The sequence below is a fragment of the Trichosurus vulpecula genome, chromosome 8 (genome assembly GCF_011100635.1).
Source record: "Trichosurus vulpecula isolate mTriVul1 chromosome 8, mTriVul1.pri, whole genome shotgun sequence".
Classification (NCBI taxonomy): Eukaryota; Metazoa; Chordata; class Mammalia; order Diprotodontia; family Phalangeridae; genus Trichosurus; species Trichosurus vulpecula.
This window is the reverse complement of record NC_050580.1, coordinates 204,026,084-204,040,079: the sequence shown is the minus strand read 5'-3', so window position 1 is coordinate 204,040,079 and position 13,996 is coordinate 204,026,084. Positions and strand designations below refer to the sequence as shown.

At 37.3% G+C, this 13,996-nt stretch overlaps 1 protein-coding gene across 1 annotated transcript in view; it reads left to right on the top strand.

Annotated features, from left to right (window-relative positions):
* Nucleotides 1-13,996, top strand: part of LOC118827966 (prostaglandin reductase 2-like) — a 52,238-nt gene that overhangs the window by 19,772 nt on the left and 18,470 nt on the right. The window contains exons 3-4 of the mRNA XM_036734321.1: nucleotides 821-939; nucleotides 12,576-12,767. Of these exons, the coding sequence (XP_036590216.1) occupies nucleotides 821-939; nucleotides 12,576-12,767 (311 nt within the window). The remainder of the gene's footprint in view (nucleotides 1-820; nucleotides 940-12,575; nucleotides 12,768-13,996) is intronic.

Below are 13,996 nucleotides of genomic sequence, written 5' to 3'. Positions count from 1 at the left end.
TTCTTTGTCACACAGGAGATTTGGGGGTGGGGATGGGGATTCCAAGAAATGACTTTGAGGTGAATGCAATAAATATCAATAAAACTTTAAAAAATATTTATTAAAAGATTTGTGAGTAACACCAATTGTAAAATCTGTAGTTTCAAAGGAATATTTTTGAGAAAATCAGCAGCGATTGGAAAATAATTTAGTCTAGGTAGGTCATTTAAAATTGTCAGGAAAGGCAGTTCAATAACAGTCATTATTCAGTTCAATTCAATAAGCATTTATTACATGCCTTCTAAAACACTGGAGATACAAATTTAGGGAAGAAAAGAGTTCTTGCCCTCAGGGATGGCTTATAACCTAATGGGGAGGGAAGAAAGTATGATGGCGGGGCAGAGAGAGCAGCAGTGCGGCACCAGGGACTACCTAGCATGGGGGCATCATGATGTTCCATGGATGGGAAACCAAGCCGAGCTGCTGGTGGAAAATGGAGTTCTCTGCTAAGTTCTGAGCTCTCTATAAAGGAAGGCTTTGGGAGGAGCTTATTGCTTACCCTCCAGCACTCTAATCAGAGCAAGTGAGGGAACTGAGAAGGTGCTGATTATAAAAAACTGTGTCAGTCTGCATGGTGGTGAGATATCAGTTGATCTGCTTATCCTGAGGGAGGCATGATGGCCTGTGGAGTGGAAAGCAGCAGAGCTGCTGATGGGAAATGGACATTTAAAGTGACTAAGGGAATGACTGATAAATGGAATTATTTTAGAAAATAATAGCTAAAAGAATGATTATCCAAAAATACTTTTATTCTCCTTTTCTTTATCCAACATTATTTTAGGAAAAAATGGCACCCCAGTGGCAGAGAATTTCCGTATGGAAGAGGCTAATTTACCAGATAAATTAAATGGGGGACAAGTAAAAGTCCGAACTCTTTATCTCTCTGTGGATCCTTATATGGTAAGTAGCAAGGTGCTATGATTAAAATAATAATAATAAATTTTATGAGAATAAGCTACATATGCATATAAGGTATTATTGAAAAGGGTATTAGAAGGGAACAGTTAGACTTTTATGAGGATAAACCATACCTTAGCTGTCACACCATTGGCTAAAAGGCATAGAGAATATAAAATTCCACTCTGCTTATTGTTTGACTATAAAAAAAGCATTTGATTTTTAGTCAAACAAAATGCTGCCTTACAAGCTTTCCTCTAATAGAATATCTCCCCATGTATGTCAAAATTATGAGATTCCTTGAGAGATATAAGAGATAACCTTTTGTTACAATCCTGTGGCCTTTAATTTTGGGTAACGTATATGCTCATCTAACATGTTCGGCTTTGTCACGCAGGAGCTTCAGCACAGAGTTCAAGTCAGAATGGGGTTCCTTACAGAGAGTGAAGTTCCCTAAATTTTCTGATTTTTGGCTGACATTGTAGTGAATTCATTTAGCCCTGAACATTGCAGAGCCTCCTTTTAAAAATATTTTATTTTCATTATTATGAACTTAATAAAAATCAAGAAAAACAAACATTTTCTATAGAAAGAATAGGAAATGGAAGATTTCTTATGAAACCTCTAGTACATACAGTTGGGCTTTTTTTATTATTCAGATTTAACATGGTCGTTCTAACATTGTCCTGTTTTTCTGTGTCCCGTTCTTATTACTCCTCTCTTCTGTTTATTTTAGAAAAGAATTTGTTGCCTGCTTTTTCTTAATTTTCTTTCTTTTTTTAAGTATGGCTATTAGTACTGCCCCTTCTCCTACCCAAAACAAAAGTCTTTCCTTGTAACAAATAAGTATAGTTACTCAAAACAAAGCCATTCATTGACTATTTCTGAAAATACACGTCTCATTCTGCACCTGTTGATCTTCATGTCTCTGCCAAGTCTTTATCGGTGTTCTTTGCATTGATTTTAGTTATTTAATCTTTCATAATGCTATCTATAGTCACTATTTAATTTGATCTCTTGGTTCTGCTCATTTGGCCCTGTTTCAAGTTACAAGTCTTCTCAGGTTTCTTTAAGTCTATTCCTTTGCTCATTTCTTATGGCAAAATAATCAATTATGAAATTTTTATTAAGTGCGTATTATGTGCCAGGCATATGTGCCACAGAGAGCTAGGTGGCACAGTGGCCAGGTATGGATTCAGGATCAGTTGACCCCCAAATTGAACAGGGGATAGCATGCTATATTCCCTTTAAGAAACCACACAGTTATTTTCTTGTTTTACTTTTAATGATTCTAACCTCTCCTGAGACAAAGGTCAATTTTTTAAAAACATTTTAATTTACTATTTATTTTTTTATATTCTTTTCTTTTTAAATGTTGAGTTCCAAATTCTCTTACTCCCCTACCCACTGAGAAAGAGAGCAATACAATATCAATTATACATGGGAAATGACACAAAACATTTCCAAGGGTCAATATTTTTAATACCAATATTCTTTGAGTGGTAGTATTCTGCATTTGAACCATGGAATACTGCAGTCTCTGCAAAATTAACACTGAAAATCAGCCAAAGAAGGAAATAATATTATTGCATATTGCAGATTATGTGATTAATTTAGAAAACCCAATCAACTTTTATTAATTGAAGCAATTAATCAATTCAGCAAATTTGCAAGATACGAAAATGTAATGGAATACTATTGTACCATAAGGAAACTACTAAGGTGAAGAATTGAGAGGGGGAAAAAGAATTGAGAAAACCAACATGAGACATGTAAATTGATGCAAAGTGAAATAAGTTGAAACAAATATATATGTATACACCCACTATATATATAAATGGAAAGATCAAAAAAGTAGAAAGGAATGCTATATAATTATAATGATCAAGTTTGTCCCGAAGAAGTGAGGAGAAAACATACCTCCCTCTTTACTTGCAGTAGTAGAGGGACTATGGTTATAGAATACTTCATAAAATGTCAAACTGGGCTGATGTGTTTATTGGTTTTTCTCGTGCTGCTTTCCCCACCCCACCCCCTTATTCTTTGTTATGAAAGATGGTTCTGTGTAAGGAAGTGTGGTGTGGTATATTTGGAAATGAAGTTGAGGTATGAACAGATGATATCAACAGAACATTTTATTAAGGGAGAAAATGTGTGCAAAGGATAATAGTTAGCCAGCCTGTATAGTTTGATCATTCATTTAAGTATTCATTAGATTTTTAAAATGAAAGAAAATTAAGAAAAAAGTGTCAATAAACTCTTTTCCAAAATAAACAGAAGAGAGAAGAAATAAGAACGGCACACAGAAAAACAGGACAATGTTAGAACTACCATGTTAAAGGCATTGTGCTAAGAATCCAAGGAAAAAGCAAAAACCAGTTCATTCCCAAAAGGAATTTCTATTCTAGTGGTATCACCATGATGTCCAGATGACGCATGCCCCTAGAATCATGGGTGGACCTCCTATAAGTTCATCACAGAACGAGAATCACACAGGGTGGGGAGGCATCAATGTGCTGTAGTTTTCACCCTTGGAGTAAGTAATGTTGAGAAGATCACATGTCTGTTAGAGTTTCCAGTCTCCAAAGTAGGGTATTACTGGCATTATGGTTTGTGATCAGTCAGTCAGAGGGTAGGAAGATGGATCACATTTCACCATGCCCATAATAGCTAATCAAAAGGCTTGTCTCCAACACAACTATATCTATCCCTATGCGTTGCCATCCTCTATTCCTTCCCCTCCTTATGCTGTGCAAGCTCCTAAGTTCCCCACCTCTGACCTGGAGGGGAAAGTGGTGGTAACCTAGCCTGGGATACAAGCACCCACAGCAATAGTAGTGAAGATGACTGGGAAAATCCCTCTTCCCTGCATACCCACCATTTGGGAGATACCCTTCAGAGGGTAAGCTTGCTTCTTGGGACCAGAACCAGGTGAGTAAAAGCCTACCTTTTTACTTTGGATGGGGCAGTAAACAAGTAGAACAGGCATAGAAAGGCCACATTACATTATCTTTCTCTGAAACCTCCCCATTTCAAACATTTCTGTTACCACTGAGGACACAACCACCTTCCATTCACTTAGATTTACATCCTCAGTGCCACTGTACATGCCTCACTCTCCTTTACCTCACATATCCAATTAGTTGTCAGATCTTGTCATTTCTGAATCGATAACCTCTCTCACTTTCCCCCCATTTACACAGCCACAATGCTGGTACAGGGCTTCATCACCTCATGGTTAGACTATTGCAGTAGTTGAAAGTCTCTCCTCACTCCAGTCCATTGTTCACTCAGCCATCAAATTAATCTTCCTAGCACTCAGGTCTGACCACTTACTCATTCAGCTCCAGTGGCTCTCTGAACATAAAACCCTCTGGCAACCAAAGTCTTTCACAACTTTGCTACCTTTCAGTCTTCTTACACCTTACTCTCCCTGCCATGGACTCTACAATCCAGTGACATTGGCCTCCTGTTCCTTGAACAAGACATTCCATCTCCTGACTCCAGGCATTTTCATGGTCTATTCTCCATGCCTGGAAGGCTCTCCCTCCTATCTCCACCTCCTGGTGTCCCTGGCTTCTTTCAGATCCCATCTAACACCCTACCCTCTACAGGAAGCCTTTCCTGATCTTCTTTATTGCTAGTGCCTTCTCTCTATTAATTATTTCTAATTTATCTCTTGTTTGTTCAGTTTGATTTTCATCTTATCTCTCCATGAGACTATGAGCTTCATAAGATCAGGGACTGTCTTGCACAGTGCACTAGGATATTGGAGTATCTTAACTGGATAACCTGATTTTCAAAGAATGGTACATTTATAACATCACCTTTGACTGAGTGTCTAACACAATTTGCTTTTGTTCTTAGAATACCTAAAAGCATACCTAAGATGCGTGCTTACTTTGTGTGGACCAACAATAGCATGATGGAGGTGGCCCTCAAGCTGAATCTCAAAACAAGCCAGTTAAGAAAATGAGTCAAACAGTGGTTAAATGACTTACCCTGTCACTTAACTCACATAGCTAGAAGGTGTCTGAGGCCAATTTGAACACAGGTCTTCTTGACTCCAGGCCTGGTACTTAATCCACTGTACAACCTAGCTAAGCATTCATTGAAAGGTGAATTATATCCATGGCATTCCCCTCATCTACTGTATTAGTAATCCTGTCAAAAAGGAAATGCGGTTAGTCTGCTATGACTTGTTCTTGATGAAGCCATGCTATCTCTTTGTATCTTGCCACTGGACTTCATTGACTCTGGAGGAGAGAGTGAGGCTGACAACTTTGTGCAACTGTACCACACTTAAATCCAATTCACAAGCAAGTCAAGACAAAACCCGCATGATGTCATTGGTCCTCTTTGAGAATGAAGGACAGACAACAACTGCTTCCCTTTCTAGATCTTTGTTTCTTTTTCCAAATCAATATTTATCTAGCACCTACTGTGTGCAAGGCACCCAATGATAAATTTGTCACAAAGGCAATAACACATGATGATTATTGAAATATCTATAATTTCATCTTTTGTAAATATTTGTCAAAATCATTTCTTTAATTATCCTTTGAGTAACTTTGCCAGGAATCAAAGTCCCACCAACTGACCTAAATAGTTTGCAGTCTATTTCCTCTTCCCTTTTTTTTAATCCAGACTTTTGTCCATCTCCAATCTTGTGATACCTCTCCCATTTTCCATAAAGGTCTTTCAGATATCACTGATAGTGGCTCAACAGTCACATCTGCCGGTATTTTCAGATTATCTGGGCCAGGTGACTGGACTTCAACTAGAGAAGCTAGGTGCTCTCTTATTGTCTCCTTATACGTCTTGGGTATCAACTCCCTGTCAATCAGTTTTGTTCTGTCATTTTTAGAGTAGAAGTCATTCTCCTCTGCAGAGAGAAATGAAGCAATAAAATAAGATTTGAGCAGTTCTGTCTTCTCTCTGTTGTCAGTTATCCCATCCACCCCAAACAAAGTTATTATCTCTTCTTTGTTTCTCCTTTTTCTCCCAAGGTAGGATTTTTTTTTAAAAAGAGGTTTTTTTGTTGTCTTGAGATTTCCTTGCCAGCTGCAAATTCTAAATTGTAGTATTCCTAACTATTTTTTGTTTTGAGAGTACAAGATTAACTATTTTTAAAAATTTAAATTCATCTTAATTTTATTTTGAGTTCCAAATTCTCTCCTTCCTACCTCACGCCACTGAAAAGGCAACAAAAATAAAACCCATGACAAATATGTATTAAGATGCAAAACAATTTTCTACATTAGCTATGTTCCAGAGGAAAAAAAGTGAGAAAAAAGAAAGAAATAGAATGAAGTATTTCATTCTGTACTCTGAGTCTGTCAGTTCTCTTTCCACACATTGATAACATAATTTCATCATGAGTCCTTAAGAATTGCAATTGGTCATTATGTCAATCAGAGTTACTAAGTCTTTCACACTTGATTATCTTTCCAATATTGCTGTTACTGTGTACATTGTTTTTCTGGTTCTGCTTACCTCAACTTGTATCGGTTCGTATAAGTTTTCCCAGGTTTTGCTGAAACCATCCCCTTCATTATTTCTTATAGCACAACGGTATTCCATCACATTCATATATCATAATTTGTTCAGCCATTTGCCAACTGGTGAGCATCCTCTCAGTTTCCAATTCTTGGCCACCACAAATAAAGAACTGCTATAAATAGTTTTGTATATATGTGTCCTTTTCCTTTTATCTCTTTGGGGAATAGGCCTACTAGCAGTATCCCTGGGTCAAAGGATATGTACAGTTTAATAGTTTTTGGGGTATAGTTCCAAATTGTTCCCTAGAATTGTTGTTAGTGTTTTATACATGAATTTATTTATGTTTATAATATATGTATATTATATAATTACATATAATTTGGTATTCATATACAAATTTTTTCATATGGCTATGGTAGCTTTGGTTTCTTCCTCCAAAAGTTGCCTATTCATATCCTTTGACTGCCATTTGGGGAATGACTCTTATTCTCATAAATTTCACTCAGTTCCCTATATATTTTAGAAATGAGACCTTTATCACAGAAACTTGCTGCAAAGATTTCTTTCCTAGTTCCCTGTTTTTCTTCTAATTTTAGCTGCATTGGTTTTGTTTGTGTAAAAATATTTATTTAATATCATCAAAATTATCCATTTTACTTCCTGTAAACCTCTTTCTCTTATTTGGTATGACTTCTTACCCTCTCCATAGACCTGACATGTAATTTCTTACATGTGCCACTAATTTGCTTAAGATATCACCCTTTGTGTCTAAATTGTGTGCCTATTTTGAGTTTATCATGTTATATACAGTATGAGATGTTGGTCTGTGCATAGTTTCTGACAGACTACTGTCCATTTTTCCCAGTGGTTTTTGTCAGATATTGAGCTCCTGCTCTACTCATGGGCATCTTTGCATTTATCAAGCACTAGGTTGCTATGCTCATTTGTTTCTCTATCTTGTGTACTTAATCTGTTCCACTCATCACCCTTTCTATTTCTAACCAAGTACTAAATAGTTTTGATAATAACAGCTTTGTAATATAGTTTGAGACCTGACACTATTAGTCTTACTTCCTTACATTTTTTTCATTGGTTCCCTTGATATCCTTAACCTTTTGTTCCCCTACATGAATTTTGTTATGATTTTTCTAGCTTTATAAAGTAATTCTTTAGTAATTTAATTGTTATGGCACTGAATAAGCTAATTTAGGTAATATTGTCATTTTTATTAAATTGACTGAGCTGACTCATGAGGAATTAATATCTCTCTAGTTATTTAGATGTCTTGATTTGTGTGATATGTTTTGTTCATATATGTTTGTTCATATATGTTGTGTTCATATAGTTCCTGTGGCAGGCAGACTCACAAGTTTTTTGTACCACCCATAGTGATTTTAAATGGAATTTCTCTTTCTGTCTCTTTCTTCTGTTTTTTTTTGTGTTGGGATTTTTTTTTTGGTTTAACATGGTTTTTACAAGACTGTGCCATTATCCTCTGTTAGCTGCCTTTGTTTCCATCTACTCAATATTTCTTTTCAGTACCCAAGTTTATTGGTGAATTCCTGTGCATAGACAGCAGTCTTTTCATTGTAAGGTCCTTGAGGACAAGTACTGTCTTTTGCCTCTTTTTGTATAACTAGTGCTTTAGCACAGTGCCTGACACCTAGTAGGTGTTTAATAAATTTTTATTGAATTAAATGTTTTTGGACAAATCCCATTTTAGAATCATTTCTCTTTGGGCTATGAGAATTTCATTCTTTTTTTTAAATTTAATTTATTTAATATATTTAGTTTTCAGCATTGATTTTCACAAAAGTTTGAATTACAAATTTTCTCCCCATTTCTACCCTCCTGCCCATTCCAAGATGTTGTATATTCTGGTTGCCCCATTCCCCAGTCAGCCCTCCCTTCTGTCACCCCACTCCCCTCCCATCCCCATTTCCCTTCTTCTCTTGTAGGGCAAGATAAATTTCTATGCCCCATTGCCTGGGTATCTTATTTCCTAGTTGCATGCAAAAACTTTTTTTTTGTTGTTGTTGTTTTTGAACTTCTGTTTTTAAAACTTTGAGTTCCAAATTCTCTCCCCTCTTCCCTCCCCACCCACCCTCCCTTGGAAGGCAAGCAATTCAACATAGGCCACATGAGTATCATTATGTAAAACCCTTCCACAGTACTCATGTTGTGAAAGATTAATTATATTTTGCTCCTTCCTAACCTATTCCCTTTTATTGAATTTTCTCCCTTGACCCTGTCCCTTTTCGAAAGTGTTTGTTTTTGATTACCTCCTCCCCCCGTCTGCCCTCCCTTCTATCATCCCCCCTTTTTATTTTCTTCCTTCTTCTTTCCTGTGGGGTAAGATACCCAATTGAGTGTGTATGGTATTCCCTCCTCAGGTCAAATCTGATGAGAGCAAGATTTACTCATTCCTCCTCACCTGTCCCCTCTTCCCTTCCTAGAGAACCGCTTTTTCTTGCCACTTTTATGCAAGATAATTTACCCCATTCTATCTCTCCCTTTCTCCCTCTCTCAATATATTCCTCTCTTATCCCTTAATTTGATTTTATTTTTTTAGATATCATCCCTTCATATTCAACTCACCCTGTGCCCTCTGTGTGTGTGTGTGTGTGTGTGTATATATATATATATATATGCCTACATATATACATACATAGACACACATATGTATATATATGTATACACATATATATGCATATTCCTTTCAGCTACTATGATATTGAGGTCTCATGAATCATACACATCATCTTTCCATGTAGGAATGTAAACAAAACAGTTCAACTTTAGTAAGTCCCTTATGATTTCTCTTTCTTGTTTACCTTTTCATGCTTCTCTTGATTCTTGTGTTTGAAAGTCAGATTTTCTATTCAGCTCTGGTCTTTTCACTGAGAAAGCTTGAAAGTCCTCTATTTTATTGAAAATCCATATTTTGCCTTGGAGCATGATACTCAGTTTTGCTGGGTAGGTGATTCTTGGTTTTAATCCTAGCTCCATTGACCTCCGGAATATTGTTTTCCAAGCCCTTCGGTCCCTTAATGTGGAAGCTGCCAGATCCTGTGTTATCCTGATTGTTTTTCCACAATACTCAAATTGTTTCTTTCTGGCTGCTTGCAGTATTTTCTCCTTGACCTGGGAGCTCTGGAATTTGGCAACAATGTTCCTAGGAGTTTTCTTTTTGGGATCTATTTAAGGAGGTGATCTGTGGATTCTTTCAATTTCTGTTTTACCCTCTGGCTCTAGAATATCAGGGCAGTTCTCCCTGATGATTTCTTGAAAGATATCTAGGCTCTTTTTTTGATCATGGCTTTCAGGTAGTCCAATAATTTTTAAATTATCTCTCCTGGATCTATTTTCTAGGTCAGTGGTTTTTCCAATGAGATATTTCACATTGTCTTCCATTTTTTCATTCCTTTGGTTCTGTTTTATAATATCCTGATTTCTCATAAAGTCACTAGCTTCCACTTGCTCCAGTCTCATTTTTAAAGTAGTATTTTCTTCAGTAGTCTTTTGGACCTCCTTTTCCATTTGGCTAATTCTGCCTTTCAAGGCATTCTTCTCCTCATTGGCTTTTTGGAGCTCTTTTGCCATTTGAGTTAGTCTGTTTTTTAAAGTGTTGTTTTCCTCAATATTTTTTTCAGTATTTTTGGGGGTCTCCTTTGCCAAGTCATTGACTTGTTTTTCATGGTTTTCTCACATCCTTCTCATTTCTTTTCCCAATTTTTCTTCTACTTCTCTAACTTGCTTTTCCAAATCCTTTTTTGAGCTCTTCCATGGCCTGAGACCAGTTCATGTTTTTCTTGGAGGATTTTGTTGTAGGCTCTTTGATTTTGTTGACTTCTTCTGTCTGTATGTTTTGGTCTTCTTTGTCACCAAAGAAAGATTCCAAAGTCTGGGTCTGCATCTGAGTGTGTTTTCGCTGCCTGGCCACATTCCCAGCCAACTTACTTGACCCTTGAGTTTTTCAGCAGGGTATGACTGCTTGTAGAGCAAAGAGTACTTTGTTCCAAGCTTGAAGGGATGTGCTTTTGATTTCAGAGCTATTTCTACACAGCCAGCTCTACCACACCGGCACTCCTCCTTCCTCAAGAACCACCAACCCGGACCTGATGCAAATCTTAAGCAGGCTCTGCACTCCTGCTCTGATCCACCACTTAATTCCTCCCAGCACATGGGCCTGGGGCCAGAAGTAACTGCAGCTGTAGTTCTGTAGCTGCACCTCCCCTGCTGCCCCTGGGGTGGTGGCTGAACCACAAACTCTGTCACCTGCAGCTTTTCCCACTGACCTTCTGTGTTGTCTTTGGTGTTTGTGGGTTGAGAAGTCTAGTAGCTGCCACAGCTCACTGATTCAAGTCACTAGGGCCTGTTCTGCCTGGCTCCCTGTCTGGTTGGTCCTGCTGCCGCCCACACTGAGCTCCACTCCCCTCCGCTCCATGCACAATAGACCTTATCCAGCAACCATCCATGCTGTCCTGGGCTGGATCCCCGCTTCCCTTTGCTATTTTGTGGGTTCTGCAGTTCTAGAATTTGTTCAGAGCCATTTATGGTTTATGGAGGGACGTGGTGGGGAGCTCACGCAAGTCCCTGCTTTCCAGGTGCCATCTTGGCTCCGCCCCCTGAGAATTTCATTCTTAAATATCTCCCTGTCCTCCTGGGCTGACATCCTCTGAAGCATTTTACTCCATGGGATCTTATCTTTGTTTCCTCTGAGCTCTTTAAAATCTGATTTTCCAATTAAGGGAACGTGATACATACTGTCCAGATTTCCTCTCCTCTACCACAGACTCTCATAGGAAGTGGTCACTTCTACCTGGGGTTCTATCATTTCTATTTCAGCAACCAGTTTCTCCCTGCTAGTAAGAATTAGATTCAAAATAAAAATTCTCCTTGTTGGTTCCTCCGTCTTTTGAAGGATGAAATTGGCACTAAGGCAGAAAGTTATTCTTAGCTTCTCTGCTTGATAATTGAAGTCCCCCATCACTAATATATCATGTTTCTGTGCCAGGCTTGTGATGTTTCCCAGGCTCCTCATCTGTCTCTCCTTTCTGTCCAGGTGGTCTCTGTATTCTCATACTTAAAGGTTTTATGTATTTGCATTGATTAGCCACCTCGTAACTTGTATGATCTTATGAAAATTGTTCCTCAGAGGTCATTGCGATTAATAGCACTGAGATCAACAAACAGCTTAAGTAATTCCTAGTTAGGTATGTTTCATATGCCTCATTTTGTAATGTTGCTAAAATGGAAGATCTTCATTGATTTCTGTTGAACTGCCTGATGGAACAAATCATGTAGCTTTGAGCCATTGTTGATGACATTTTTTTCCTGACTGAGAGAAACAAGTCTTTTATATTTATGTATTATGGCTTGTCACATTTCAGAGAAGCAAGAAAGAAGCCTGGTAGCTTGTAGCTCTGGTTGCCTGAATCCTTTAAAGTTTTTTTTAATCAAAATTTTAAAAATACTTCAGAACATTGTGTTCCCTATTAGTATTTAACTTCCTTAGGAATTGTTCAGTTTGTTGGTAGAGCTGGTGAGGATATAATTCTGCCTCCTTCTGGGGACTCTTGAAGCCACCCTTTAGTTGTGGTCTTCATTGTTAACATTGATGACTTTCCCTTTAATAAGAATGACCTATCTGGAAATAGCCATAGGTAATACACTTTAACATAGCGCCTTTCTAACTGTGGCACTAGCAGTGGGTTTTGAATTGAAAACAGTACCTTTTAGAGGTAAAAGACTGAGTAATAGGGCTTTGGGAAGAAGGGCAATGATGAGAAAAATAATTTTTTTCAGGTGTGGGGATTGAAAGAATTTGTGAGATGATACTTGATGGTTTCATTAGGATTATCATGAGGATATTAAAAATCCCCTATATCCTTTAAACGGGCATTTTTAGTATCTTTTAAAAGAGAGATATTCTTTAAATAGGCAATATCTAAGAGGAGAGAAGGGAAAGGGGAAGATGAAATTTTGGGGTTTTATATCAGAGGAATGCTTTGTACTTAACACTATTTTATTTTTTTCTCAACACCATTCAGTATATCCCTTTTTAATGGTTTCTAGATATATACATATAGAGAAGTATTTTCAGAATTCTCCTAATCAATGTTTTTGTTTTTCAGCGTTCTAGGATGAATGAGGACACTGGTGTTGACTATCTAAAACCTTGGCAGCTGTCTGAAGTGGTTGATGGTGGAGGTGTTGGAGTTATAGAAGAGAGTCAATATGCAAATCTGGCTAAAGGCGATTTTGTGACTTCTTTTACTTGGCCCTGGCAGACTAAGGCTATTTTAGAGGGAAATATCCTTGAGAAGGTAATCTCTGATAAACAGTGCATATATATATATATATACATATATGTGTATATTTCATATATGTGTCTCATATAATCCTCAATTCATTTTTCCTTGGCATTTGATTCTGCTCAATATCAACAACCTAATGAAATCATCCAGTTTCTTCTGCCTACTAAGTCATTAAGTGTATCAAAATCTATACCAACAGTTAATTATTTGGTCTTCCAGATTCCTTTTTGTTGCCAGAAAATTTATATAAAGAATAAGTTATATAAAAATTAGCCGTGTTTTCACTGAAAGTATAGTTAATGACTTTCATTTACTATCTGAATCATTGGTGAAACAATTGTGCTTAAAATTGTAGTCAAGGGACCTTTGTCACTTCATAGTAATAACAAGGGGCTTTATGGTGGTGTGATTAGAAGGTTTAGGGGGAAAATCTTACCTCCTCCTAACTTCCCACTCACCAGTTAGCCTGCTTTAGGACTTGAAACTTTAATCATTAGTTAAAAACAGCTATTAAAATATACATATTTGTTATTACTACTAGCTTACAAGCATTAGTGTGGCACATTTCAGCTAGAATTTTTTCTAACAGATGGAGGTTTATAAAGGACTAATTTAGAAGACAGTTAAGTTTTGAAAGGAGAATACAGGAAAAAGAGTCAAGAACTAGGCCTGCTGCTGACTGGAGGAATGTTGCAGCTGAGAGCTAAGCACCTGGAAGGCAGCATGGGGACAGTGAATGCTTGAAGGAAGGAAAGATGTTTAAGGGTCAGTAGGGTGCAGAAAGAGCAAGAAAGAGGTCTTAAAGTCATACTTCACAGTTTTGCCTAATGCTGGCCCTGATGATAGCCACTAACAATTTTTGCATTACCTGTCTTACAGGATTGTAAGGAAATTGCTTTCCAAACCTTAAAGTGTTATTATACAAATGTGAGGAGTTACTATTATTTCATTGTGGTGATTGATCTACAAATCAGATCTTAGTTGGAAGGAACCTTGAAGGTTATCCAGTTCTATCCCCTCATTTTACAGATCAGGAAACTGAAACAGAGGAAGATGGAGTTACTTTGCCAAGATCACATAGCTAATAGTGGAAGGAGTTATATAGAAGAGCAGATAAACAAAAAAATCTTGAGCAGCTAAAACAGAGATCATGACCTTTTTCATTCATGGCATTTTTTTGGTTGATGAAAGAATTATCGTAGTTTGCAATATTACTTGGAAATTAAATTAAATTTCAA